Here is a 24,409-nt window from a genome sequence, read left to right as displayed (position 1 = left end):
ATATAAACATTTATATTCATAAATATTACCGTAGCAGTACCGGGTAGTCAGTAGTCGGATAAAGGTTATTTCCCCGTTGTTGACGTTGCGAATCAGCTGTACCTCAGTGCTGGTAAACAAACAACAGCATTTGCAATTTATCGGCCAATTGGCGCCAAGTTTGAAATGCACAATTTTCTGTTTTTCATCTTTGTGTTTATTAAAACGTTACAATTTAATTCTATTACACTTTTGCTTATAAACGAAAGAAACAAATCATTGTCAATTGGTACATCATATTTTATACATCATTTTCATTTTCAAACTTCTAGCAATCAACAAAACGCAAACACCAAGGTTACAACTTATTCATAAGAGCGTACAAATCATATAAAAAATCGGCAAAAAACATGGATATTGACAAGCGTAGATACAAAAATCAGTTATGTCTCTCATTTGGGGTGGGCTCGAAAGTGACCAAACTCTTTTCTTGCCTGTTCTTTATGTACAAAAATAAAATGTCCTAAATGTAGTCGAAGTTTGTCGTTGAATGTGCGCGAATGGATTTAGGGTGGGTCAGGGCGATCCCTATGAGTGAGCCAGTGGAGAGGGGTATTGCGGAAGTCCCTTTATTGAAAATTGTCAAGTTCTTATACGTGCCGGTGTTGTGCTGCTACTGATGCTGCTCCTGTTGTTGTCCCATTTTATGGTAAATCCTAACTAACATTTCTCGGAAAGAGTAAAACACGGTAAAAGTCAAATGTTGAAAGTGTTTCGTGCAAGGAGCGACCATTGCCAGGCCTCTACCACTTCTTCTTGTGACCGTCCACGGAAACGTCACCAGGACCCAAGGACACGATCATGAGAAGACCACCGATCACGGAGAGAGTCTGAAAATATATTAGAATAGATTAACACAATTCACAATAAAGATATTGTCGATTGCTAACCTGGAAAAAGTCGTATTTCAAGAAATCCCTGAGTGGCTTGTAGGACGGAATGGTCCACCAGGCATTGTGGTATAGATTCAGAACCGTGAGGAGAGCCACCAAAATCAGGGCGGACAGCTTCGTCTTGTATCCCAGCACGACCAGCACCATCAGAATGGAGCCGATGATATCTTGGATAACTTGCCATACGCTTAGCTCAAACCGGATCAAAGTGATGAACATAAAGGCCAGCAGGATGCGGCCAGCCAGCTGCATGAAGTTCTTGGGCTTGTTCTCACCCATCGATGGCACGCCGGCGAACAGGCTGCGTCCCTCTATTCTGGCTTCCGCCAGGACGAGCAATAGGGCTCCGATGAGTGCAAAGTTTCTCAGCAAGAACTGGAAGTCCCACAGAATGGAGTATGCCACGGTCTGCAAACAGAGAATCCGGTTAACATCAAGGCTTCTTCTTTAGGCGGACAAGGATGCAGACTCACCTGCAACACCACAATGAAGAAGAGCAGTCCAACCGCTATGTCGACCTTGAATCTGGCCATCACCATGCCGCAGCCGCCCAGTTGGCCCAGCAGGTTGACAAGCACAAAGACGGTGGCCAGGAACTTGCCGCAGCCCCAGCTCATGTCCATGTACTCGCGCTGCTCGTTCCATTGGAAGTACATGCGCAGGCCGTCCTCGAAGAACGTAGCTATGAGGCACAAACGGGCCACCGTGGGCAGCACATTCTTTCCGCGCTTGATGACCTGCAAAAAAGAGCGTTCGGTTGATTCTGGTTGAATTGAGAGCCACCAGGTCGGGTGCTAATATGGTGATAAGGGGGCTACTGACAAGATGATAAGAAATTGAAATATACAATGCCGTTGAGCGTGGCTTGCGCGTAGTCGGTGGAAATCGCCCGCTTGCTGTGACGTGTCTCTAAACGCTCTATCTCTCGATTGCTATCTGCCAGCTAACGGGTTTTGGCCCGGCTGCCCATGTAATTTAATACATGTATGTATGTAAATCGCGAGCAAGTTCACCTGGCTTTCTAGCCCGACTATTACGGAACTCGACCTGGCCGCTGGCGTCCAGCTGCCCGCTCTTTCTTTTTCAACACTTTCACTTGCGGGGACAGCTCTCTCACACACACACAGACACACACATACGCACACAGATTGAAAATAAGCAGCGAGAGAGAGTTTTCCCTGCGGCAGACGCAACAACTGGCAATTGCGGTACTGGAGTACAATGCTATCACATATGGGTTGCACCCAATTCTTATTGGATGCCTATGATCAGCACGTAGCCCTCTTGTCAGCGGATCGTGATTATATGCAGCCAAGACCCTCGAACTTTGCCGCGTTTGGGTGACGTTGGCAGTTTTCCCAGTCTGCAGCGGTCAGGGCATTCCCGCAAACCCATTTGGGAAGCACCAGGAAGAGGCTCTCTGCGGTGGATATGGGGTCCTGGGAGACTTCTGAGCGGCTGTTCAACCTATAATCTATTACCTTTTCCGCCACATCCTCCGTTTTCGCTATGTACTCGTTGGGTATGCTCATGTTGGCTGCTTTGGGCTGTTCCGATCTCTCACTTTGGGGCAATCGTATGTGGCGACACTTTGGCAATTCGTTTCTGGCTTCCTGGGCGTCGCGTCTCTCTCCAAATTGTTGTTAAGTTACCAGAAAATCATGAATTAAAAGTCAGGAACTTAAAAACACACACGCACGACAAAGTAGAGCCGTGATGGGGGCCTATCGTAATCGCTGCGTTATCGATAGGCAAGGGGCAGCACATGGCCAATCGGTAATTGATAATTCGCTGTGAATGGGAAAGTAATCAAAAAACAAGCGTGCGGGTGCCCATTTTATTTGACAAGTTGAACGCTAACTGCTTATATTATCAAGATGTCTGTTAAACCCAAGCGTCAGAAAATTGAGAACGAAGACGAGGAGACTAAGCCAAAACAGAAGAAAGTCAAAGCCAAAAAACAGCAGGACGCCGGCTACGGATCCGGAGAATTTTCCTTGGACTGGGATGTGGACAGCTACAAGACGGAGTACGAAAGTGATGAGCACTGGGATCTACGGCGCAGCTTTATGCTGGCCCACAAGGATCGTTTTGAGGAGGACCGGCTAGTGTGCCTGGCCCAAACGTTCGTCAACATGGAGTTCATGGGCTGCAAGTATCCCAGCGCGACAATGTTGTTGGTGGCCGAGTTGTCAAAGGAAATTGCAGCGGACTTCCGTCAGAAACGAGAACAGCGCCTAAAACGCACCTTTGTCTCGGCATCGGATGCGGCGGAGCAGCGCGCCAAAGGTAGACGGAAGAACAATTAGTGGGCCAAGTGGCGGGAGGAGATTCTTTATATCACTAGTAACTATACGAGCCAGAGACCACAGCCTAATGCCTAATTCCAACTACTAGGGCGCCGGGCTGCACCCGTTCCCTCGGCGGGGTCCTCAAAAGAACGCCAGTGTTTTGGCGGCGGAGATCCAGTCGATCTCTATCAAGATCTGCGTTTCGGCCAGCTCATTGTGTACTTGGCCGGGGGACGGAACTGCCTGCAAAACTCCTGCAACATTGCGAATGTCAAGTACGAAGAACGTGCCAGCCTAGATCAGCCAGTTAGCGATAATACAAAATACGCCGAATTATTAGTAAATAATGAGGTGATAGCGACAGGACAGGGAGAGACCCTGAAGGCGGCCAAGCAAGCTGCCCATAAGCAGGCGTTTATGACGCTCCAGTCGCATTGCTATAGTATAAAGGTATGAAAGTCTTGAAATAATTTATGCCTTATCTAAGCCATTGCCGCTTTCTACAGCTGAATGCCTCGCGCGACACCATCAAGGTGGAGAAGAACAAAGACGGCGTCAACATCAATGTCACCAAGGAGTCCGCCGACAGTCAGTCCGATCCCAAGTTGGACGCCAGCAACAAGGGATATCGCATGATGCGGCTGATGGGCTGGACAGGCGGTGGCTTAGGGCGCCTGAAGCAGGGGCGTGAGGATCCCGTAGGGTAATAGTTAGACTTTCAATTTATCGCCAAATGATGCTAAACCCTCTTTTATTATCAGTTATCTGCTAAAGAGCAATCGCAATGGCCTTGGATTAACAAATCCGAATGGAAATTTCGCAGATTACCGCAGGCTTATAGAAAACTATGTGAGGTCGGACGACATACGTGACATGCAGTTTGAGCCCACGTTTTCTAAGGAAGAAAGAACTACGTTTCACCAGTAAGCACCTGCATTCTTCATCATAACAAATTGAAGTTTATAATGTTGGCATTTGCTTTTGCAGAATTGCCAGGCAATTCGGCTTGCGTTCCAATAGCTATGGCAGTGGTGAGTCCCGGCGCTTGTTGATCACCAAGAAGATCAGCTATGGCCAAATACTGACCGAGGTCCTGTTACGACGCAACCCCAAGTTTTGTGAGCGTTACTTTGTGCACGTGCCCATGCAGAAGGCTCACCTGTTTCCCGGTCATGTGGCTGACCTGGAGTTGGAAAATGTTGGCGAATAGGCAGGACAGACAATATCTCAGCTCGTAGTACTCGTATAAAAAGATCTTCTCTATTCTTAGTTTTAATATAAAGGATGTAAAATACATGCAGATTATTTCTAACCGTGTACATTGTTTACGTTTCGTGCTGAATGTCGATGGGAAAGAAGAAGCATTGATGCAAGTGCAGTTTCCTGTGCGTGCGATTTCAATGCATTTAAAATTGAGCAATGAATAAATGTCCTCGTTGCAACTGCGATGCCACGGGACAGAACCGTCTCGTCACCGACAGCTGTGGACACGCCAAGTGTCGTCTCTGCTTGGTGGCGGATGTATCGGATTGCCTGGAATGTCGACTTGCAGCCCAGGAAAGTGTCAAGATCCAGGAGACGCTCGAATCGCAAGCAAGGACATCTGCGGATAAGCGGATTATTGTTACAGAGAAGGGCTACCACTGTACAGTCTGTAACAAGGATTTCCGCAGCCGGACCCAGCAGTATTACCACCTCACCTGCGGCAACGATCTTCTCAAGAAGTTCAACTGCAAGGAATGCGGACGCGTGAGTTGCACTGTGAAGTTTTACTGTGTGTACTGCCCTTGACTCAGATTTTTGTTTGCAGAGGTTTGCTACCAGTTCGCATTTAAAGTACCATCTTATGAGCCATGAGAATCAATCGAAGCACTCGTGCAGCGTCTGCCAGAAAAGTTTCAAGCAACCAGTTGTTTTACAGCGGCACATGCTTACCCACAGCCAGGAGAATCACTTGTGCCCGATCTGCCAGAAGGTTTTCCGCCGCAAGAGCTCTCTTAAAAGCCACCTGACGATCCACAGCGATCTCGGTCTGCAATTTAAATGCGAGCTCTGCTCTAAGCATTTTCAGAACAAAACCAATTTGAACCAGCATTTGCGAAAACACGACAAGAACATTATTCGACACAAGTGCAAAGTATGCCAGAAGTCCTTTCTACGCCAAACCACGCTTCGGCTGCACATGAAGCGACACTCAAGTCGCGAACGTCAGTCTTGTTCTTTGTGCGGCAAAAGCTACAATGATCCGGATGCTCTGGGCCGGCATCTAAGGCAACACAAGACTGCAGAACGCTACCGCTGTATCCAGTGCGACATCACGGTCAACCGGAAGGACAACATGCTGCGACATCTGCGATCTATGCATCCTGGTTGTGCGTTTGACAGTACTGTGGAGATAGTTGTACAGAGTTCCAGTGCCCAGGAGGCCACGATGGCGGAGGAAAGACCATCTGAGACTGTGCGATACAACAGCGTGATACAGAGTGTGGGCAACGTTGAGCCAGTGATGTTACCGCAAACTACGCCACTACAATCTCAACTCTCCGAACTGCAGCTGGAGCAAGGGAAAGCTGCCCCAGAGCACCTGCCTCTGCCAGATGTAATGCCAGAGGAGAATGTCCAGCTATATCGCAAGATCATCTTGGATCTGGACAACGAGGAATACTCTAGCGAACCCAGCCCGGATGCACAAGAACCCGCCTTGCAACATCACCAGCCGCGTATCCCGGGGCAAGGTAGCTCCAAATTTAGCGAGATGCACTGGCGCAAGAATTTCAAATATTGGTACCAAAAAGAAGAAAACACAAAGTGACGATATGATCTCTAATGAGTTGGGCCTTTTTCAAAAAAGGTCCCCTAATTTATTAGAGATAAGTCAGGTGCTGCGAACCGAAGCGAGCCGCAACAATCTCGTTGGCCGCTAGCCATATTTCCGCGTGCCGACGTCACTGCCAAGTTCACCGGCCATCGGAAGCAGCAAGAGCACTTAATTTGCAATGAACAGTATTCAATATGATGGACGAGCGATCGGAACTCGAGACACTGCGTGAGATTTATTACCTAACTGATGATGCGTCGGGCAACTGGCGTAAGCTGCTCGCTCTGGGCGACTGCCTGGACCAACAGCTTAAGCGCAAACTGCTCTGGATGTGGCCCACATCGGTGGACCTGGAATATTTTAATCAGCTGCTAGCCATGCATGGCATCCAGCGAATTTTGAGCATAGGTTGCGGCAGTGGGCTTTTGGAATGGCTTATGACTGTGTCTGGAGGTCGGGAGGTCTCCATGTTCGGCTTGGAGGTTGACCGCAACTGGTGGCAGAGCAAGTACTCTGTCCGAAGTTTCATACCGCTTAACTATTTAGAGGATGCCAGCCAACTGGATGCGGATTTATTGGCCAAGTGCTGCAGTGACGCCCATCCTTGTGCGTTGCTCTTCTGCTACTTTAACAATCGCGGCGCATTTCTGGACTATCTGAAAGTGTTTCAAGGAAAGTGGCTTATACTAATTGGGCCACTGCCCGCCCTGGGAATCCACACAGATCCCAATCCTGCTCAGCCCCAACTGCCCATCGACCAGTGGATCTTTCGAGAACGCCTTAACTGGACTGACCACAATATTGTGGCATTCTACGAAAAGATAGCCTAGTCTAGTCTGTAGTATCTCTATAATTGTAGTAATAAACCATTGCCTTACATCCTAATTAGTTCCTGTTCACTTCTATGTGAAATTTGCAGGCGGGTATGCTTTGCACTTCGGCCGTCACCGTGCTGTTTATGCCCAGATTGCTAAGAGCTCCTCGCACCAGTCCGCATGTGAAGGCCACGAACTTGGGGGCGTGCTCCAGCTGCTTGGTGCCCGGCGAAATGCGAGTAAGAAAGCGAAACGCCTTGTCCTGCACAACGTACATTCCGTGGTTGTTCGTCCTCAGATTGTCCACTTGCTTCTTGTATATGAGCATCCAGAAGTCGGTGCAAATAAACTTCATCGTCTCCAACTCGTCCTTAAAACGGGAAACTTCACGAGTGAGTCGCTCGATGAGACGGTAGCCGGTGGTGAAGCCGATATACTCCAAAGTGGCCAGGTCGTGCTCCTAATAGGCGGAACCAAATCAAAATCTGTTGTATGACTGGTTCTTTCACGTCACACGGGTTCCTACCTTATTGCTATCCAGACAATAATTGACAATCTCCGCATGTAGGCAATCGAAAAGGATTTCTTCAGACATTTTCCAGGATTTAGTTTTTCTTTGTAAGTTCAACAAATTTTTTAGCGAATTTGTTTTGATCTATATTTAGTCAGCTGTTGCCTGCGTTACCGGGCGAATGGCTAGCTAGCTTTTAGCGGTTTATTTTGGGTTACTGTTATTTCTACTTGAATAATAATGGTATATATAATTTTTTTAATACACATTCTCAAATAATAAAAGTTCATAAATTTCTTCAATTTCCATATACTATTCAATGTTTATTTTCTGCCAAACTGCACTTATTTTTATCGCTGATCTGGCATCGCTGTTTAGTGAGGGGGTGTTTGGCGAGAAGCACAACAAAAAATGTATACAAAACAACTCTGATTAAAATTCGCAAAATAAGTGAATTAAACTTGACCAAACAAGAATTAGTAACTAATCCAGGATGCTGGACCTCGCCCACAAAGCCACTCTGCACAGCATGGTCTGCCAGGCCATCCTAGTGCTTATTTGTTTGCTCTGCTACGGATGCGGCGGCCTCACTGGAGCCAAGTTCGTCTTCGATGATACGGTGGCCATCGTCAAGAACCGGGATGTCAACTCACTGCCCACCAACTGGACGGCAATCTTCACGCACGACTTCTGGGGTGCTTCCCTGCTCAGTTCCGATTCCCACAAATCGTTTCGGCCACTGACCACCCTGATGTTCCACTGCGAGTATGCCCTGCTGGGGCTGAGTGCCGCCCACATGAAGTTCCTAAACCTCCTGCTGCACTGCGTCAACACGCTGCTCATTTGGCGGTTGATTCGCTCTCTCTATGTTCCGGAAGTCAGCACAGCGCGATGGGCTATCCTCTCCGCCGCGTTATTTGCCGCCCATCCAATACACACGGAGGCGGTTTCTGGTGTGGTTGGTAGGGCCGAGCTCATGTTCGGCATGATTCACTTGCTGTGTCTTTTGCTGACCGTGGCCAACACCGGGAGACTCGGTCCACAGACTGGCGGGCTGATTATGTTGCTCACCGCTGTGGGAATGCTGTTCAAGGAGTCCGCAGTGACCATCCCCATGTCGTGTGTACTGTTGGATTACTTTCAAAATGGCTACTACCATCTGCGAATCAAGGATCAGTGGAGTCTTTTGCGCACCCGGACAAGCTACCTGTTCTACTTGCTGGGTACTTTGGGTCTGCTGACGGCTCGCCTTTGGTGGCAGGACTTTGAGACACCTACCTTCAAGGAAGTGGACAACCCCGTGGCACACAACGAGCATGTGCTGACCCGTGGGCTTTCCCAGCAGTATCTGCTGGTCATGAATATCTGGCTGATGCTGTGCCCCCACTGGCTCTGCTACGACTGGGCCTTGGGATGCGTTAAGCTGGTGACTAATATTTGGGATCTGAGGCTGCAGGGCGTGATCGGATTCTACTCCATCGTATTGGTGGCTCTGATGAACTTCCGTCGCCTGCCCGGAATGATGTTAGCTCTGGGTTTAATGATTATCCCGTTCCTGCCCGCGTCGGGAATTATTTGCGTAGGATTTGTAATTGCAGAACGGACGCTCTATGTACCCTCCATTGGCTTTTGCATGCTGTCCATCTACGGATTCTTATATTGGTACGACTGCAGTACGGAAAATACCCATTGGCGCACTGCTCTACGGATTCTTTTAATGCTGCTCTTCACCGTAATGATGATACGGACTCGGCAGCGAGCTACCGATTGGCTCAACGAGGAGCAGTTGTTCAAGTCTGCTTTACAGGTGTGTCCAGACAATGCCAAGGTGCACTATAACATAGCCCGACTGGCCACTGACACAGGAAACAATACGAAAGCATTTCAGCACTACCACAAGGCCATTGAATTGTATCCGAACTATGAGTCAGCCCTGATGAACCTCGGCAACCTGTATCGGGAGCATGGTCAACTATCCACCGCCGAGGAATACATTCGATTGGCGCTGCAGGCGTATCCTGCATTTCCAGCGGCCTGGATGAATCTTGGCATTGTGCAATCGGCTCAGGGAAAGTTCGACAAGGCATTGGCCAGCTATGAGAAGGCCCTGAAGTACAGGGCGAATTTCGCTGTCTGCTACTACAACATGGGGAATCTGTATCTGGAGCAGAAGCGTTACGCCGAAGCCCTCCATCATTGGCAGCATGCTGTGGCTATTAATCCCCGCCAACCGAAAGCCTGGGCTAACATTCTCACAATGCTGGACAATAAGGGGTTGCAGGACGACGCCCTGCGCATCTCAAATCAGGCTCTACAACACCTACCCAACGATGTCAGCATCCTTTTCATACGAGCCAACGTTCTTGGCAAACTAAAACAATACACGGAGGCGGAGGCAATCTACAAGCGGGTTGTTGAGCTGGAGCCCCATAATACCTTGTATCACACGAATCTCGGAGTTCTCTACCACCGCTGGGACAAGACGCAGGAGGCTATAGAGGCTTATCGGACTGCAATAAGTATTAGCGCGGCTAGGGCAACGACAGCCCGGGAGAATCTCAGCAAGCTCTTGAAACGCCTGGAGAGAGAGGCGCAGGTCACGCCGAGATAAGCGTTTTAAGTCCCACCGCCACCCGCCAAATATGGATCCAACCAAAAACTTGGTTGTTTGCAAATAATAAGAAAATAAACCCAACAACTATGTACACTTCTTAAGCCGAAATAATCCCAAACGAAATATGAGGTTGTGGGTTCAATTACTTGTCTCCGAATATTTTGAAAGTACTTACCAATGAAAGACATTAAATATAGATAGTCTAATTTAATTTAAATTCTGTGCAATATAGTATTTATATCATACATCCATATCCCATCAGCGAAATCTCATAATACCTTAATTTTATTAAGTATAAGTTAGGATAGTTTGTTTATTCATTTACTCGAGGGTATATACAATTAATGTTAAAACTAAATAATGATCGAACAATTACAAGACGACTTACATAAATTAACTAAACTCTAGAACTAAGGACTACATGAAATACTTCAAAGAATAGTGACAATTCTGGCACCATTGTAAAATAATTCAATTCCATTAAAGATTCATGATTTTAAAATAATAATACCGCAAATTACATAAGTTTATATGTAGCACATATAAACAGATCGGGCTGCTCGAGCATGGAGAACGCTGAAAAACTTTGGCAGAATGCGAGACGACAGGTCGAACAAAAGAGAGATTAACGTGGACATCAGTAAATATTCAAGATACAGGCATGCCTCTATGTACTATATGCGTAGGCGTAAAGGTATAACAAAGTCTTTGTGTTTGAGATACGGGTCTGTTGGGTTTTTCTGGGCGAGCAAGCAAGCAACGGCGGCTGGGAACTAAATCAAATAATAATGAGCAAATAACACAGCTAGCACAGCAACACGGTTATGGGGTGGCAACGATCTACAGCAGCACAAACTCTTCGCTTTCACTATCATCTTGGTCATTCTCATCGCCATGCTGCGGCGGTGTCAATTGTGCGCCCAGTTCCTGGGCCAGAGAAGCCACCTGTTTTATGAGCGGCTTGTACAGTGAATCGCTCATTTCGTCCCGTTCATGATCCAGACAACGACCGCGGGAAAATGTGAACAGTGGATAGTTCATCTCTGTTTGCTCGGTGTGATGGGATGATTGAGGCGTCGTATGATGGCTTCCAGCTGCTTTATCCACGGTTGCCCCAGAGGCGCAACGCATGGGATGCAAATACTGTAGGCATTAAGATATTTATTAGGAAATTGGAAAACCAAGTGCTTAAGTTTTGCTTACCAGCTGCACGCTCTCCATAAAACTGTCAAAATCACTCTTGGTGGCACAGTAAAAGCCGATGCAACAACTAGGATCCATTTTGCTGGCCTTTAGCTTTCGCGGGGACTTGCAGTGAAACGAGTGCAGGGAGAAGTTCTCCTGGTTTACATCGACCATCTCCTGGCAATAGTGCGGATCCAAGTGGATGAGTCTGTCCTCCTGGAAGCCGACAAAGTACAACGAATGCTTCGGCTTTCCACCAATGATTCCTAGGCAGTGTTCTGTACTCAGCAGCAGCTTCAGGCAATGGGCATACACAGGATTCAGTTTATCACTGCCCAAGCGCAGTGGTATCAGAACAATGACGGACTTCCAGTGCTGCTGTTGTTCCGTTTTAGGAGTTTCCGCCTGCGGTCGCTTTGCTTGTTGCCAAGGCACATGGGGTTTGGGCGCCGGTTCCGGAATGCTGCATTGATCCTCTATATCTTGCAAGTAAACTAAAACACCAAAAACAAGGTTATCAAAACACATACCTTATCAATTGAGCTTATGAGTAATGAGCTTCGCGAACAAGGCTGCAGCAATTACTCATGGACATATCAATGTGTCATGCCAGTTATCTTATAAATCGTTAACTGAGGATTCCTTTCTGGTTGTACTTACTCGTGCAATCTTTGGCTACATAGACACTAATATTGTCAAAGTCTGCATTTTCCTGAGCTGCGTGCTCTAAGGCGTGTCTGTGGTGAAGTAGAGAGTTATTAGATTACATCAAGATTTACAATATGATAAAGGTCTGTACTTACTTAAGCAAATAGGAAACAGAGGCGGGACCGTACCAATCGCCAGGCTTTTTACCCAGATGCTCCCCCAGCCGCACTAGAGCATGGATAGAGAAGGGACTGCTTTTCGAGGAACTGTCGCCGAACCACTTGACGATCTTCTTATGCATATTGTCCTCGTAAGTTGAGTGCAACTGAGACTCTGAATCATAGCGCCAGCCTGAGAAAAAAGAAGGTTTTATAGAAATTAAATTTATTTGCGCGGGCTAATTTAACTTACTGCGCCCCAGGAAGTGACAGATGAGACCTTGAGCTAAGAGCATCTGACCACTCCTTAGCATACAGCCCCATCCGCAGTCCGAAGTGTAGTTGGAGCCATTCATTATAGGGAACTCTCGTCGGTAGGTCATCCAAATCCTGCTATAGAAGTCACGACGAAAGCCTTCGATGCCCTCCTCCCAAGGCTGTTCGCCCACCTGGTTCTCCACTGCGTCCATCCCCAGCTCCTGGGGCACCACAATCTCATCGACCTGCTGCGGATTTAGGGCTGGATACAAGGAGGCTGACGTAGATGTGGCCTGGATACTGTCGAACGCCGATGTGGCGTTATCGGGGGTGGTATCCGCCCCACTGGGCAGCTCGGTGATGGAACTTTCCATGCTAACGGGCGGCGTAAAGCGTCGATGATAGCACCGTCCAAGCAGCCACACGGGCTGCTCCTTTGAGAAGCTGGTTTGTCTCATCTTGCCGCTCCAGCCATACTTAACATTGTGCCACATGGCCACGAGCTTGGACTCCATGCCCTTGGTGGGAGTACGGTTTGCCGACAGGTCACAGGGTTCCTCGCTGTGCTGCTCCACGTGACCGCAGCTCGGACCGCTGTTGCCGCTGCCGCCGTAGAGCTGACTGAAGGCGTTCATGAAACGTGATGACGTCGATATTTTGCGCTGCGGAGTCGCTGTCGCAGCGTTTTCCGTCTTGAGGTTCAGATTCGCAGAAGAAGTGCTTACGGGGGAGGGAGAGGGGGCGCGCGGAACGGCGAATACGGTACGGTGAATCGTCTGTATGGGGGCCGCCTGCTCCTCCTCGATAGCGCCGTCCTCCACCAGCGGCAAGGACAGTGGATCCGCATCCTGGCCGCATATCCGGCTACCCTCTACTATGGTGCCCTCGCCGGCGGCTTCGAAGAGCATCAGTTTTTCGTCGGTCAACTTGGAAAGGAGGCCGTCATAGTTCATCTGCTTGGTGGCCGTGGTCGTGGACGAGGACATGAAAATAGAGGCGGAAGTGGTAGATGAGCTACTATGACGCTTTGTCCGCAGTTTGCGGAACTTAAAGAACTGCGGCATGGCAAACTCGGTGCGAGCCCCTTGCTGGCCCTGGCTTAACTGGCAACCGACCACCGATTGCGTGCTAATTACAAATGTTTACTCACCGTTTATTTGTTGACAAAATAAGATAAAGTAACTACACGAAATTTGTTTTTCTTATTCTTATTCGCGAGAAGTACAATTGCCAATTTCAGTGTTGCCAGACTGCAGGTCTGCTCTATTGTAAGTATGTTTGTAGGGTGTGTTCTCATTTACGCTAATCTACTAGTGAGTTTAAAAAATTATACATTTGGCTAATAGATGGTTTTTTATTTTTCTTTTGAACTGTTTTGATAAAATTTATATCGTAATTTACAACAATGATAAAATTTAAGTGAATAATTTAGAATAAGTCTGCCGGCTTATGCCGGTTTGGAGACTTCAGCATCTTACGCTCAATACTATTTCGGGAACACCCTAATTTACTTCCGGCGTGTGTACGGTCTGGCAGCACCGCGACAAGAACAACCAGCTGTGCGGGTGCTAAAATTCTATTGCGCAACGCTGAAATTCTAAACACTCGCCTCGCCACACACAACTTAACTGACACCCGCTCAAAATGGTAAGTAATGCAAATTGCTGCAAATAGAAGCACTTTGCTAATCGAAAACAATTCAATGCCGCCCAGCAGGGCCCAATTCAAAGGTTGGTGTACACATTCGGTCAGCGCACCTGTAGCCAATTGCCGATGATCGGCTCAGCAGCGATATCCCACACAAAACCAACAACAATGGCCCACTCCGTCCGCCAATCCTCCTCCTCCGTGCTGGCCACGGAGTCCTCCAACAAGGGAATGATTATTCTGAATCGTCCCAAGGCGCTTAACGCCATCAACTTGGAGATGGTACGTAAGATCTACAAGCACCTGAAGAAGTGCGAGAAGTCCAAGTCGCTGGTGATCATCAAGGGCACAGGTGAAAAGGCCTTCTGTGCCGGTGGAGATGTGCGTGCACTGGTCGAGGCGGGCCCTACTGATGAATCGAAGAGCTTCTTCCGGGAGGAGTACAGCACGAATGCCCTAATCGGAAACTATAAGATTCCCTACATCGCCATCATCGACGGTATTACTATGGGCGGTGGCGTGGGTCTGAGTGTGCACGGCAAGTACCGGGTGGCCAGCGATCGGACGCTGTTCGCCATGCCCGAGACGGCGATTGGCCTTTTCCCGGATGTGGGTGGATCCTACTTCCTGCCTCGTCTGCAGGGAAAATTGGGCCTTTACCTGGGTCTCACTGGATATCGACTACGCGGAGGCGATGTCTTTTACTCGGGCATTGCCACGCACTATTGCGAGAGCAGCAAGATCCCCGATCTCGAAACGGCGCTCCTTAACTGCCCGGATGCGGATGATGTGCCTGAGCTGCTGGAGAAGTACCATTCCACGCCAGAAAAGCCCTTCTCGCTGCAGCCTGTCCTGGAACAGATCAACAAGAACTTTTCGGCGGATTCGGTGGAGGGGATTTTGGAGAATCTGCAGAACGACAACAGTGAATGGGCAAAAAAAACGCTTGAGGTGAGTGGTGCACAGTTCACTAAGTGATAAGAACATAATCGGATGCTAATTGGCTAAGCCAATCATCGCTTGACGCGCGCTTTTAGCGCCTTAATATTTCATCCGTTTCCAGCCAATTAGCGACTCTTTAGTTGCAGCACGACTTTTTTTTATTAGAACATACAAGTTACACTAGCCCACAAAACCACATCCTAGTCCTTGTTGCAAATGGCTAGACACAAAATAAGACACACTTTTATTATTGCAACTTTCTTTACTTTAGACCCTCTCGAAGATGTCTCCCACCTCGATGAAGGTTACATTCCGTCAGCTAGAGCTCGGATCACAGCTGTCTCTGGCTCAATGTCTTATTATGGAGTATCGTCTGGCCGTGCGTCACTTGGAGCGCAGTGATTTCAAGGAAGGAGTGCGCGCTCTGCTTATCGACAAGGATCAGAAGCCCCAGTGGCAGCCAACCAAGCTGGCCGATGTTACAGAGGAACATGTGCAGTGGTTCTTCCGCAAGCTGCCGGACACTGAGGAACTCAAGCTGTAATGTAGCAAACCTAGTTTTGTTTTTGTTTGAGCCTAGCAAACCTGTTTGTCTTCCGTTCAGCCGCTCATTTTTATATACACACAACTAAACATTTTTGTATATATCTATGCAAGTTTGAGTTACGTTATGCATGGTTCCTTGCCTGCCGTTTTGCAATATTCTTTTATATATATCTTTACCGTTCTGTGGCCACAGTTTGACGAGCTCTGTCGGCTAATTTTCCGCAATCTCTTCTCTGTTTCATTCCAACAGCGAATAACTTCGAGGAAGAGTCCTATTCGCCGGTATTTACCAATAACGATTGTGAAATTCAATGCATTTAAATATATGATATACATATATGCCTATATATATTATATACAATTCGTAGTCCTAATACAATCAACAATTGTGCCTAAAGAATCGTTAGAATTCGTTTACCAAGAATAAAATGAAGTGTATACTTTTAATAACTGATCGTTGTTAGTGTCTAAGCGCTGTTATCCTTTAGCTTGATGCTGTCCTCCACCATGTTTGTCAACTCGACAAGCCTATCGATCTGGGTGGCCTGAAAGTTTAGTTTACCCAGCTCCTGTCTCCAGGATGTGACGTCCACTCTCAGTTGGACGCGAATCTTATCATCGTCAGACATGACAGCCGAGCTTCCACTCGACACAGTCGCGGATCCACCACTTTTTACATTTCGCAGGCGTCGTAATGACTCTTCGGTTTTCTGCACGGATGTAAGCACATCGCTCACCACATTGAAGTACCTATATTGCGAATAAGAGTTCAGGGAGATTCTAACCCATCGTACAATTATACTCACGCCTTGGTTATGTGACTAGCAACCTCCGACAATATCTGTTCCACCACCAGGGTGCCAAGCCGGGAATCGTTCTGCTGGGCAAAAGCCTTCAGAGGCCGAAGCATTTGCTCCACATAGCTCGAACATCGTGTGGGAACCTCTCGATTCGTCTTGCGATACAAGCGCGGCAAGTCGTTTACCTGGCGCACATTTTCCGTCTCGCATTCTCCGATCAGCAACTCCACCAAGGTCTTTTGTATGTTAGTCAAATGCGCAGCTAGCGTGTCGGCTAGGCAGGACATCGACTTGGCCAAGACGTCGCTAAAGATGTTCGTACGCTGTTCAACGGGCACTGATTTAATTATCAATTGCTGAAGCTCTGGCAGGTACGCGTCAAGCTTGCAAATGTCTGCATGAAGGGCAATTAGCAACTGGTTACGAGTGTAGGGCTTTGAAAAGTTGCTGCCCTTGGACAGAGCAATTGCATCCGTGATCCACCGCGAAAGACGCAGCACCGTCTGTACATTAAGTTTGTAAAATTTCGGAAATACTTCGGGGAGGTAAACTCCCTCGGCCCAACACCGTGTCATAGCATCTTTCGCTGCATTAAATGTGGATATTTTGTAGTCCTTATCGGTAAGATTATCTTTTAAACTGTCATCCTGGAGTACCGGCTCCAACTGGGCTTCAAATTTACCGGCAATTTCCTAGAATCATTGAACATTAATTAAAAATTCTATTATAAACTTATTTACATACTTGAAAACATATTTGGAAGTAAACCGGAAGATTCCAGCGAGCCTCGAAGTTTTTTGTTTGCTTGTGCTGGCGATAGAACGTCACGGCCTGCTCGCCGGAGCAGGTCAACAGCTCCTCTATTTTAACCAGGAAGTCGCGAGTGCACTTGTATTTGACATAAAACACCTCCGAGTTGCCAGGCGCAAATATGGAATTCATGTGCAGTTCAAGGCGCGTCTCCACATCAGACCAGTAACTATTAACCACAAAGTTAAAGCCCGGAAACTTATCAGAGTAAAGCGTAAGGCGCAGCAGATCGGTCATATGCAGCGATATAAAGTTGAGGATTTTGCTGTAGATGCCAGCGAGTCCCTGAGGCGAGTTTTGCAACTGTTGTTCTCCAATGACGCCCGTCATATACGGTGCGACCACATCCTCGCGGAAGGCGCTCTCAGCCTGGTCACAGGCATTTAGAGTTATGTAGATGCGCAAGCAGCGCTCCAAGGATTCCGGTGCCGAGTTGCGGGCCTGACTAAGAGCGTCATTGAAGAAGCGTCGCAGATGCTGATGCAATTGCCCTTCGAGCTGTTGGATCTTCCCTTGATGCTCGGGGCTTAAGTGCTTGGAACAGTGTTTTTCATGGAACTTCAATTGAATCAGGTCCAGGGCAGCGCGCTCCAGGTCAACGGCCTTAATTGGCTGTTCTCCGCTGAGCTTTCGGTCTATTAGATCCTGAAGTTTATTAATGGTCTCATACACCTTCTTCAGGCTCTGCAGTCCGCGTTTAAACTCGCGAAGCTGCCGCTTCTCCTCCAACTGGGCCCGCAGCTCGGTCACGTTCTCGTCTATCAATCCGTGAATGCTCTCGATGTCGCTGCGGAACTGCTCCAATGGCTGTTGAATGGTCTTTATATTCTGGTCCAGTCCCACCAAGTTTGCGCTTAAGTTTACAAAGTCTGCGTAGTCCTCGTTGATCAAATCGATCATCGCCGCCCGCAGACCTTTGAGATAGAGTCCCAGGTTGTCGCGAAGCTGCTCCAGACTGGGTGCATTGCGGTTCTTGTGCAGAAACTCATCCACCGAAAAGTTGGCCTGATCGAAGGAATTTTAGCAAGCGAACACATCAGACATGGATTACTTACCTTCATAAACTCATTCTTGTCGAAGCACAGTTTCTCCGCTGTGCTGGTGGAGCCAGCGGTCAAGTGAGCTGACTTCTTGACCGGATCATGCATTGCCTTTGGGCTGGAATTTAATTATTTGTATGTTTTTAACAAATTCTTGCCACGAAAGTTTCTCGGCTATCAGAACCGATATCAGGAGGCGATATTTGTCGGCGGCTATCGATATAGACGATACCTCACTTATCGGACATTTGTTTACAAGAAATTTTTGCCGACGCGATTAAAAAGTGAATAGAATCCAAACGAACATACCCATTTACTTTGTTTAAGCCGTTGAAATAGAATTGCGAAAGCCGTTCATAATGCCGAAAAACGGAAGTGCTGGTCATCGCAATAATGCCCCCAGGAAGCGCCAAGTGCCGGCTGCCCAGCTGGACGAAGAGAATCCCATTGTCCAACAATTTCGAATTTACTCTAATGAATTAACCATGAAACACGATCGCCACGAGCGGATTGTCAAGCTAAGCCGCGACATTACCATCGAGTCTAAGCGGATCATCTTTCTACTGCACTCCATTGACTCGCGTAAGCAGAATAAGGAGAAGGTCCTGGAGGAGGCACGTCAGCGCCTGACCAAGCTGATCGAAGTGAACTTCAGGGCTGTGGCCCTGGAACTGCGCGACCAGGATGTCTACCAGTTCCGCAGCTCCTACTCTCCAGGACTGCAAGAGTTTATCGAGGCCTACACCTACATGGAGTACCTGTGCCACGAGGATGCCGAGGGCGAGAACGGAACCAAGAGCGTTTCTGATTGGCAGGCCATTCAGGCGGTGATGCAGTACGTCGAGGAGAGCAGCAAGCCAAAGGAAGAACCAACTGAAGGCGAAGATGTGCCGGCTATAGCTGAGGACGAGAGCCCCAAGAAGTTCCAGTTCTTCGTGGACCCCACGGAATACATACTGGGACTTTCCGATCTAACTGGGGAACTGATGCGACGCTGCATAAACTCGCTAGGCAGTGGTGATACAGACGCCTGTTTGGAGACCTGCAAGACCCTGCAGCATTTCTACACTGGGTTGGTTAGTTCTCCCCTAAAAAAACTCAATTAACTCCCCTTTCTCTTCAGTTACATCAGTCTGAACTGTCAGAGAGCCCGGGAACTTTGGCGTAAGATCACTACCATGAGGCAGAGCGTTCTTAAGGCCGAGAATGTCTGCTACAATGTAAAAGTTCGCGGTGGAGAGGCTGCCAAATGGGGCGCCACTTTTGATCAAAAGCCAGCCGATGAAGTGGACGAGGGCTTCTACTAATGGAACACCATAGACATAAGTTTTCATCAAGAAAATATATATAAAGCTTATTATTTGGTAAATGGAACGTATAATCTAGGTTAACAACAAATTTGAATGTGTAGTCTAATCGAAGTCATCGCCACTTATGCGTTGACTATCAAACTCCAGATCATCATCCTCATCTTCGTCTATGTCTGCGCCAGGACGGTAGTCCGCATCCTTGTCATTGTCGCCTCCAAAGGGTTCATCCTCCTCATCCGTGCATGAGTCATCATCATTCTGCCGTTGGGCTCGTCGTTGACGCAGACGATTTCGAATGTTTTGCGCGGAATTGACTACAGTGACCTTTAGCCAATTTAATGTCGAAGTAAGCCAATCTTCCTACTTACAATCCGCCGGATGGGAGTAATCCTGGAAGTGAACTGGGTTACGGCGATAGCAAGAGTTCCCGTAAGGACAAGCTGGAGTTCCAAGGGGGGGCGCTGGGAAATCTGGTCGCCGGTAGTCCTGGTCGCCCGGATGAGCTTCTGCACTTCGATGAGCTGGATTTCGCCTAGCATTGAAAGAATCTATTTCTCGAGTTGATAATAAGACAGTTTGGTAAGTGTGCATCACCTGTAGCATCGTATGCCGAAGCGACAAGAAGTCCTAGTGCTGCTCGAGGATACGGAGGAGTCGTCGACGGCGCCCGGTGCATTTTTATTAGTGGGTTCGGTCTTTATCATCGTAGCTGCAGGTGGAATTCCATTGTCCGCTGGTTCGGTTTTAATCTGGATCGTAGGATCAGTGCTGGTGGGCTCAGCAGCGGGATTTTCTTTATCCTCCGCATCGTCCACTGGCTCTGCTTTTATTTTAATAGCAACATCGAGGTCTGTTTCATCCTTAATGGATGCCACTGGTTCCTCCGATTTAACGCGCTTTCTTGGGCTGTTTTCTGCGTCATAATTTTCATTGCCATTGTGTGTGACATCTTTAGAGGATTTTCGTTTAGTGCCACTATCTGCTTCCGGACTGTTAATTGCTGCCGTCTCATTGGCCACTTTATCCAATGCCTCTGGGACACTCATTATAAGCAAATTTAGTTAAAGTTTCAAAACATTAGTATTTCACAAGAACGCTAGAACATTTGATTTTGGTGGCTTGCAACACTACTCGATATGGTGATGGATCTTTGAATTATTTATACTTGCTTATCGATAAATCATTGGCGCCGATTTCTAATTCGTTCATTAAAATGGAGAATTTCAACTAACTAGTTTTAGTAGACGTTTTATATTTTGTACAGTTTTAAATACATATTGAATCATATAACAAGCAAAATGCGAATACATTGTATAAATATAGGATCCCGTGTATGCGTCTTGAATAACTACTTAGTTTGTCTATTCGTATGTGTGTATATGTAATTGCTTGTGGCCCAGAGACGGATGCTCCAATCCCACGGATTTATGGATAGGTTGGAGCCTTGCTCATGGCACCTCTGAATATGTATGTATTTGAGTATGTAGTTGCTGCAGCCTTATCTGCGGGGCAGGGACACCGCCCAAGCCCCAACCGACTGCAATTTAGTCGCATGGCACATTCGTGATACTGTCTTGGTTATGGCGGATCCAGGACGACTGCTGAGCGGGTGGTCATTGCATTAAAGGTAAAATAAGCGATATGATCGAGAGGGAAAGATCTTTTGCGGGATATGTGACAAGCGCGCCCGGTCCACGCCCAGTTGCTTAGTCCTCCTGGAAGGTCGTCATGCGTATCCTACAGAGTTGTCTCAGGAACATGGTTATGGCCTTGTTCGTAGTCCAGCCGCAGGTCAACAATCTTCTGCTCCAGCTTCCTCACTCGCAGCTGGTACTTGCGCTTGGTGTGGTCCAACATTTGTCCCAGATTGCTGAAAGGAAAATATGAAATATTTACTTAAAGTAACGTTTAGAATCAAAGGAATCTTACTGGTTGGATTTCTGCAGCTCGCGCACGTTCTGATGCAGTTGCTCGTATTTCTCGTCGAAGGCCTTTTGAGAAGCTGTTACATTCGCCAACAGCGTCTGTATGCGGCCCTTGAGCTCCGTTTCTCGAGTTAAGGCCTCCACCAATTGCTGCTCTGTGAGAGCCGCATGCTCCGCTTCCGAGTACGAGACCCGGTTGTTTGCCTGCAGTTGCTTCAGGGCTTCGTGGAGTACGACCACTCGCTCGTTGGCGTTCTGGCGTTCCTGCTCGGCCTCTTCCATTTTCGTCTTCAGCTGTAAATTCGAATCGCGCAGTTCAAGTATTTCTTGCATAATCACTGCAGTCTCCAAGTCAATGGGCGACTTCTTGTCCGCGCTGCGCAGTTCGTGCTCCTTTTCCAAAGCCAAGCGCTTTCTTTCGTATATGTCGCTGAAGGGGGATTCTAGACTGACAATGGTATGCTGGACATTTGAACGGCGTCCCTTTAGCTTAGAGACGTGGTACCGCAGGCGGTTGTCGTCGTCGGCACACCACAGACGGCCAGTCTTTGGGGCATCCTCAGGACCCAAGTTGATGTTATGCTGCCACGGTCCCAGGCTATTCTCACACACGTTTTTCTCGCTATCTAAACGGGCCAGCAAGTGCCTGGCCACCGCCTCCACTGATCGTCGGCTGTCTTCGGCTGCCAACGATTTCTCCCCCAACAGTGCCAACCTAGAAGCCATGATGTGTAGAATAAAGTCAACAAAGCAGCCAAGTCACCATAAGTGAACTTACTTGCTTTCAAGCAGAGCCAACATTACGTCGTAGGCCTCGATGGCGCGATCACTGCAGTTCAGAGCCAATTGAAGAGCAACCGCATTGGACTCATACTTTCCGCATAGCAGATACAGGTGCTCTGTGTGCTCCTTGCATTCGTCTAGAGTCAGTGCCAACATGGTGTTTCGCATCTCCAATTGCTCAACACGTCGCTGCAGCCGCTCCAAATCTTTGCTCAAATGCAGAGGCTCCATAAAGTTCTCCATGAATAGGTTTTGCTCCTTAAGCTCCGACACCAAATGTTCGACCAGATTAATTTGCTTAAAAGAAAAACGGTTAATATGCATTCGCTGAAAAAGGTTCGGACCTCACACCTCGTTGCTTAATGATGTATCTTGGGATGGAACTTCTCCGGATTCATGTTTGCTGGCGCATCGCAACTTAACCCGTTCCGCCATTTTCGGTACCGCTGGTACACGTTTTTGCGGGCTTGTCAAGGAAGTGCAAACTGGAAATATGAGATTTTTAAACCATTTGTTTTATCAGAAGGAATTACTTATATTACCATTCAAATCATTCAGTCGCTGTCCGCACTCGTTGACTTCGGATTCGCAGTCGAAGGCGACTTTGGTCTGTTCCTCGACCACAGCAGCATCCTTGGTGGAAATCTCGGACTGAAGAAGGGCGATTTGGGCTCTCAAGTGAAGAACTTCCTCCTGCAGTGCCTCCACTTGCCCCTTGTGGCTAAGTTCCTGCGGCTTGTGGGCAACGTTCCCCACACTGGTGGTACTGCAGGCGCCTTCAAAGTCTTCCAGTGGTTCCGTCTGGCATTCGGCATCGGGATTGGTGAGGTTGAGCTCGGAGTTGTACACAGAACCCTCCTGAAAGCTGAGTTCTAAAAATTGGACTATGGATTAGGGGTTTGTTTCATTAATTTGGAACTTGTACTTACCACTGCCTTCAGGCTCCTGCTCCTCCATAATAACGTGATCCTGCTTGCTGCGCAGCTTCTTGCTCAACTCTGCGATGACGCAGTGCATCTCAGTGATGCGACACTCGTGGGCCTGGCTGACAACCTCCAATCGCTTGTGGCATATTTCCCGCTCCGTGTTGCTCTCTGTGAGCTGCCTTTCCGCCTGCTGCAGACGCTGTGTTAAATCCCGCACCCGGTTTTCCAGCTGTTGTACAGACAGTTGCTCAACCTGGAAATGAATCAGAAGGAATGAGGCGGATTAGAGGTTTCTAAGTGGCTAGCCTTGGGGTCATCACGTTTATGGGTCGCCTGGCCAGCGGATGAGCCATCAGCGTGTACTCCCAACTACGTCTCTTGTCGCTGGGCACCGATGGCGTATCGCTGCAGCACAGGCAGCTCAGGCTGCGCGGAAGCAGTTGCTCCGAAATCATGGTCCAGTGGAAAAATTTGACTGGCGATTACGTCGTCATCCGACCCCGGATGCATCCGCGCTCTCCGCCGCTGCAACTTGACCCTCAGCCCTCCACACGCATCTGCGCACTGGACGTCAACCGAAATTCAAACCCAAAACACTTTAAAAATTGAACCTTGATAACTGCGTTTCTTAGCAGAAAATTCAAAACAACACAATTATGAGTTTAAAAGTATTTTTTGTTTCATTTTAAAATTTAATTTAAATTTAACGTTTTTAAGATTAGTACCAGGGCTAATTAAGATATTGATTTTGTTAATTTTAGAGATGGTTATTTCTTTTAGTGTGGGCACCATTACTCACTTTGTTGACAATGTCTAGCGTGGAGCAGCTGGATATGTTGTTGTCGCTCTCAGTGGTGTCCCGCTGCGTGTGTTCCGGAGAGTCCAGGTCGCAGGATCCCACCAAGTTTCTGCCACCAGGTCCTCCTCCGCGCGGCGAAATGCTACCGAAGACGTACTCGAAATCCTCGCCAGCCGCGCTGCCGGAGTGCTTGCCCTGGAATCCGCTGGAGTCGCGCTGCTTGCCACTACGACGGGGCACATCGGTAGCTATCTTGGCCACCCGGGCGACCTGTACATCGTTCGACATGGTGGCGATAGGCTGCTGCAACGACTTCCCGACTAGAATTGACCTGATTTCGGCCGCGTAATGATGACTTTAGATTGCTTCTCCATTCCCAGGATATGTGGTACTGTTGTTAACTCTACATGGCTCTTATAAAGCGTGTCTTAAGGCATTTTTAATTCAAAAACTCGAAATTACTCCAGGCAGTCGGGATATTTATTGCATTCTAATCAGAAAATGTATACCCAGAAATGAGAGTGTGTGAGAGTGTGCCTATGCTAACGGTATACAACACTCCGAAATATCTATTATCGATAACTTGGGCGGGCCTTTTAAAACCTGTAAGCAAGACCTTTTGAACATGTCCATATTTAACATAACAGCGAT

General features: G+C 47.9%; 12 protein-coding genes across 19 annotated transcripts; 6 read left to right on the top strand and 6 right to left on the bottom strand.

Moving 5' to 3' along the window:
- Positions 1–173: 173 nt before the first annotated feature.
- On the bottom strand, positions 174–2,666 carry LOC122619135 (surfeit locus protein 4 homolog). The gene is made up of 4 exons (XM_043795876.1): positions 2,414–2,666; positions 1,406–1,669; positions 930–1,340; positions 174–869 (listed from the first exon to the last, which is right to left on the bottom strand). Exons 1-4 carry the CDS (start codon positions 2,462–2,464, stop codon positions 783–785), a joined length of 813 nt encoding a protein of 270 aa, XP_043651811.1. The 5' UTR covers positions 2,465–2,666; the 3' UTR covers positions 174–782.
- Positions 2,667–2,793: 127 nt separating this feature from the next.
- On the top strand, positions 2,794–4,536 carry LOC122619134 (NF-kappa-B-repressing factor). The gene is made up of 5 exons (XM_043795875.1): positions 2,794–3,221; positions 3,330–3,673; positions 3,730–3,926; positions 3,985–4,146; positions 4,211–4,536. Exons 1-5 carry the CDS (start codon positions 2,810–2,812, stop codon positions 4,431–4,433), a joined length of 1,338 nt encoding a protein of 445 aa, XP_043651810.1. The 5' UTR covers positions 2,794–2,809; the 3' UTR covers positions 4,434–4,536.
- Positions 4,537–4,583: 47 nt separating this feature from the next.
- LOC122619729 (zinc finger protein 502) lies at positions 4,584–6,035 on the top strand. The gene is made up of 2 exons (XM_043796832.1): positions 4,584–4,972; positions 5,034–6,035. Exons 1-2 carry the CDS (start codon positions 4,643–4,645, stop codon positions 6,033–6,035), a joined length of 1,332 nt encoding a protein of 443 aa, XP_043652767.1. The 5' UTR covers positions 4,584–4,642.
- Positions 6,036–6,224: 189 nt separating this feature from the next.
- On the top strand, positions 6,225–6,926 carry LOC122619730. The gene has a single exon (XM_043796833.1). The coding sequence runs from the start codon at positions 6,236–6,238 to the stop codon at positions 6,869–6,871; it is 636 nt and encodes a 211-aa protein (XP_043652768.1). The 5' UTR covers positions 6,225–6,235; the 3' UTR covers positions 6,872–6,926.
- On the bottom strand, positions 6,872–7,540 carry LOC122619731 (trafficking protein particle complex subunit 6b). The gene is made up of 2 exons (XM_043796834.1): positions 7,383–7,540; positions 6,872–7,316 (listed from the first exon to the last, which is right to left on the bottom strand). The coding sequence occupies exons 1-2, from the start codon at positions 7,449–7,451 to the stop codon at positions 6,927–6,929; spliced, it is 459 nt and encodes a 152-aa protein (XP_043652769.1). The 5' UTR covers positions 7,452–7,540; the 3' UTR covers positions 6,872–6,926.
- A 216-nt stretch (positions 7,541–7,756) lies between these two features.
- Positions 7,757–10,148, top strand: LOC122619728 (protein O-mannosyl-transferase TMTC4). The gene has a single exon (XM_043796831.1). It carries the CDS (start codon positions 7,861–7,863, stop codon positions 9,976–9,978), a length of 2,118 nt encoding a protein of 705 aa, XP_043652766.1. The 5' UTR covers positions 7,757–7,860; the 3' UTR covers positions 9,979–10,148.
- Positions 10,149–10,264: 116 nt separating this feature from the next.
- On the bottom strand, positions 10,265–13,492 carry LOC122619727 (cysteine protease ATG4D). 2 transcript variants are annotated; one of them, XM_043796830.1, is made up of 6 exons: positions 13,381–13,492; positions 12,226–13,183; positions 11,970–12,165; positions 11,827–11,903; positions 11,185–11,660; positions 10,265–11,124 (listed from the first exon to the last, which is right to left on the bottom strand). In XM_043796830.1, the coding sequence occupies exons 2-6, from the start codon at positions 13,181–13,183 to the stop codon at positions 10,822–10,824; spliced, it is 2,010 nt and encodes a 669-aa protein (XP_043652765.1). In that variant the 5' UTR covers positions 13,381–13,492; the 3' UTR covers positions 10,265–10,821. The 2 variants fall into 2 exon arrangements, with proteins under 2 accessions (XP_043652765.1, XP_043652764.1); XM_043796829.1 differs by lacking the exon at positions 13,381–13,492 and having other exon boundaries at positions 12,226–13,338.
- Positions 13,493–13,732: 240 nt separating this feature from the next.
- LOC122619933 (3-hydroxyisobutyryl-CoA hydrolase, mitochondrial) lies at positions 13,733–15,815 on the top strand. 3 transcript variants are annotated; one of them, XM_043797164.1, is made up of 4 exons: positions 13,733–13,877; positions 13,947–14,828; positions 15,091–15,359; positions 15,616–15,815. In XM_043797164.1, exons 1-4 carry the CDS (start codon positions 13,875–13,877, stop codon positions 15,620–15,622), a joined length of 1,161 nt encoding a protein of 386 aa, XP_043653099.1. In that variant the 5' UTR covers positions 13,733–13,874; the 3' UTR covers positions 15,623–15,815. The 3 variants fall into 3 exon arrangements, with proteins under 3 accessions (XP_043653099.1, XP_043653097.1, XP_043653098.1); XM_043797162.1 differs by having other exon boundaries at positions 13,739–13,877; positions 13,944–14,828; XM_043797163.1 differs by having other exon boundaries at positions 13,739–13,877; positions 13,944–14,828; positions 15,091–15,815.
- Positions 15,673–18,240, bottom strand: LOC122619932 (conserved oligomeric Golgi complex subunit 2). Its single transcript, XM_043797161.1, has 4 exons — positions 18,031–18,240; positions 16,910–17,980; positions 16,172–16,857; positions 15,673–16,115 (listed from the first exon to the last, which is right to left on the bottom strand). The coding sequence occupies exons 1-4, from the start codon at positions 18,121–18,123 to the stop codon at positions 15,833–15,835; spliced, it is 2,133 nt and encodes a 710-aa protein (XP_043653096.1). The 5' UTR covers positions 18,124–18,240; the 3' UTR covers positions 15,673–15,832.
- Positions 18,241–18,244: 4 nt separating this feature from the next.
- LOC122619934 (translin-associated protein X) lies at positions 18,245–19,384 on the top strand. The gene is made up of 2 exons (XM_043797165.1): positions 18,245–19,087; positions 19,139–19,384. The coding sequence occupies exons 1-2, from the start codon at positions 18,375–18,377 to the stop codon at positions 19,320–19,322; spliced, it is 897 nt and encodes a 298-aa protein (XP_043653100.1). The 5' UTR covers positions 18,245–18,374; the 3' UTR covers positions 19,323–19,384.
- Positions 19,343–20,452, bottom strand: LOC122619935 (aprataxin and PNK-like factor). Of its 4 annotated transcripts, none has more exons than XM_043797166.1 (3): positions 19,920–20,450; positions 19,694–19,857; positions 19,343–19,639 (listed from the first exon to the last, which is right to left on the bottom strand). In XM_043797166.1, the coding sequence occupies exons 1-3, from the start codon at positions 20,369–20,371 to the stop codon at positions 19,428–19,430; spliced, it is 828 nt and encodes a 275-aa protein (XP_043653101.1). In that variant the 5' UTR covers positions 20,372–20,450; the 3' UTR covers positions 19,343–19,427. The 4 variants fall into 4 exon arrangements, with proteins under 4 accessions (XP_043653101.1, XP_043653104.1, XP_043653103.1 ...); XM_043797169.1 differs by having other exon boundaries at positions 19,343–19,649; positions 19,694–19,873; positions 19,920–20,057; XM_043797168.1 differs by having other exon boundaries at positions 19,694–19,873; positions 19,920–20,057.
- A 105-nt stretch (positions 20,453–20,557) lies between these two features.
- Positions 20,558–24,273, bottom strand: LOC122619328 (colorectal mutant cancer protein). 2 transcript variants are annotated; one of them, XM_043796188.1, is made up of 7 exons: positions 23,759–24,273; positions 22,963–23,212; positions 22,576–22,905; positions 22,385–22,518; positions 22,029–22,330; positions 21,255–21,965; positions 20,558–21,195 (listed from the first exon to the last, which is right to left on the bottom strand). In XM_043796188.1, exons 1-7 carry the CDS (start codon positions 24,044–24,046, stop codon positions 21,063–21,065), a joined length of 2,148 nt encoding a protein of 715 aa, XP_043652123.1. In that variant the 5' UTR covers positions 24,047–24,273; the 3' UTR covers positions 20,558–21,062. The 2 variants fall into 2 exon arrangements, with proteins under 2 accessions (XP_043652123.1, XP_043652124.1); XM_043796189.1 differs by lacking the exon at positions 23,759–24,273 and adding an exon at positions 23,280–23,581.
- Between the last annotated feature and the right edge of the window lie 136 nt (positions 24,274–24,409).

Source organism: Drosophila teissieri, chromosome 3R, assembly GCF_016746235.2.
Source record: "Drosophila teissieri strain GT53w chromosome 3R, Prin_Dtei_1.1, whole genome shotgun sequence".
In the NCBI taxonomy this organism is placed as follows: domain Eukaryota; kingdom Metazoa; phylum Arthropoda; class Insecta; order Diptera; family Drosophilidae; genus Drosophila; species Drosophila teissieri.
The sequence above is the reverse complement of the archived record's forward strand: the minus strand, read 5'-3'. Positions and strand labels throughout refer to the sequence as shown.

Coding starts and splice junctions, on each gene's coding strand:
- LOC122619932 (XM_043797161.1), bottom strand. CDS start 18,123: ATGCATGATCCGGTCAAGAAGTCAGCTCACTTGACCGCTGGCTCCACC. Junction 16,858..16,909: donor ACTTCCAAATATGTTTTCAA/GTATGTAAATAA, acceptor CAATGATTCTAG/GAAATTGCCGGTAAATTTGA. Junction 16,116..16,171: donor GCTAGTCACATAACCAAGGC/GTGAGTATAATT, acceptor TTCGCAATATAG/GTACTTCAATGTGGTGAGCG.
- LOC122619729 (XM_043796832.1), top strand. CDS start 4,643: ATGAATAAATGTCCTCGTTGCAACTGCGATGCCACGGGACAGAACCGT. Junction 4,973..5,033: donor ACTGCAAGGAATGCGGACGC/GTGAGTTGCACT, acceptor TTTTGTTTGCAG/AGGTTTGCTACCAGTTCGCA.
- LOC122619328 (XM_043796188.1), bottom strand. CDS start 24,046: ATGTCGAACGATGTACAGGTCGCCCGGGTGGCCAAGATAGCTACCGAT. Junction 21,966..22,028: donor TTGGCTCTGCTTGAAAGCAA/GTAAGTTCACTT, acceptor CATGGCTTCTAG/GTTGGCACTGTTGGGGGAGA. Junction 21,196..21,254: donor GAGCTGCAGAAATCCAACCA/GTAAGATTCCTT, acceptor TTTTCCTTTCAG/CAATCTGGGACAAATGTTGG.
- LOC122619731 (XM_043796834.1), bottom strand. CDS start 7,451: ATGTCTGAAGAAATCCTTTTCGATTGCCTACATGCGGAGATTGTCAAT. Junction 7,317..7,382: donor ATTGTCTGGATAGCAATAAG/GTAGGAACCCGT, acceptor TCCGCCTATTAG/GAGCACGACCTGGCCACTTT.
- LOC122619934 (XM_043797165.1), top strand. CDS start 18,375: ATGCCGAAAAACGGAAGTGCTGGTCATCGCAATAATGCCCCCAGGAAG. Junction 19,088..19,138: donor CTGCAGCATTTCTACACTGG/GTTGGTTAGTTC, acceptor CTTTCTCTTCAG/TTACATCAGTCTGAACTGTC.
- LOC122619727 (XM_043796829.1), bottom strand. CDS start 13,294: ATGCCGCAGTTCTTTAAGTTCCGCAAACTGCGGACAAAGCGTCATAGT. Junction 12,166..12,225: donor CTGTCACTTCCTGGGGCGCA/GTAAGTTAAATT, acceptor CTTTTTTCTCAG/GCTGGCGCTATGATTCAGAG. Junction 11,904..11,969: donor TCTGTTTCCTATTTGCTTAA/GTAAGTACAGAC, acceptor ACTTCACCACAG/ACACGCCTTAGAGCACGCAG.
- LOC122619730 (XM_043796833.1), top strand. CDS start 6,236: ATGATGGACGAGCGATCGGAACTCGAGACACTGCGTGAGATTTATTAC.
- LOC122619728 (XM_043796831.1), top strand. CDS start 7,861: ATGCTGGACCTCGCCCACAAAGCCACTCTGCACAGCATGGTCTGCCAG.
- LOC122619933 (XM_043797162.1), top strand. Junction 14,829..15,090: donor GGGCAAAAAAAACGCTTGAG/GTGAGTGGTGCA, acceptor TCTTTACTTTAG/ACCCTCTCGAAGATGTCTCC.
- LOC122619135 (XM_043795876.1), bottom strand. CDS start 2,464: ATGAGCATACCCAACGAGTACATAGCGAAAACGGAGGATGTGGCGGAA. Junction 1,670..2,413: donor CGGAGGATGTGGCGGAAAAG/GTAATAGATTAT, acceptor TCTTTTTTGCAG/GTCATCAAGCGCGGAAAGAA. Junction 1,341..1,405: donor TCTTCATTGTGGTGTTGCAG/GTGAGTCTGCAT, acceptor CTCTGTTTGCAG/ACCGTGGCATACTCCATTCT.
- LOC122619134 (XM_043795875.1), top strand. CDS start 2,810: ATGTCTGTTAAACCCAAGCGTCAGAAAATTGAGAACGAAGACGAGGAG. Junction 3,222..3,329: donor GGCGGAGCAGCGCGCCAAAG/GTAGACGGAAGA, acceptor TCCAACTACTAG/GGCGCCGGGCTGCACCCGTT. Junction 3,674..3,729: donor CGCATTGCTATAGTATAAAG/GTATGAAAGTCT, acceptor CGCTTTCTACAG/CTGAATGCCTCGCGCGACAC.
- LOC122619935 (XM_043797166.1), bottom strand. CDS start 20,371: ATGAGTGTCCCAGAGGCATTGGATAAAGTGGCCAATGAGACGGCAGCA. Junction 19,858..19,919: donor TTCGGCATACGATGCTACAG/GTGATGCACACT, acceptor TTTCAATGCTAG/GCGAAATCCAGCTCATCGAA. Junction 19,640..19,693: donor TTACTCCCATCCGGCGGATT/GTAAGTAGGAAG, acceptor AGGTCACTGTAG/TCAATTCCGCGCAAAACATT.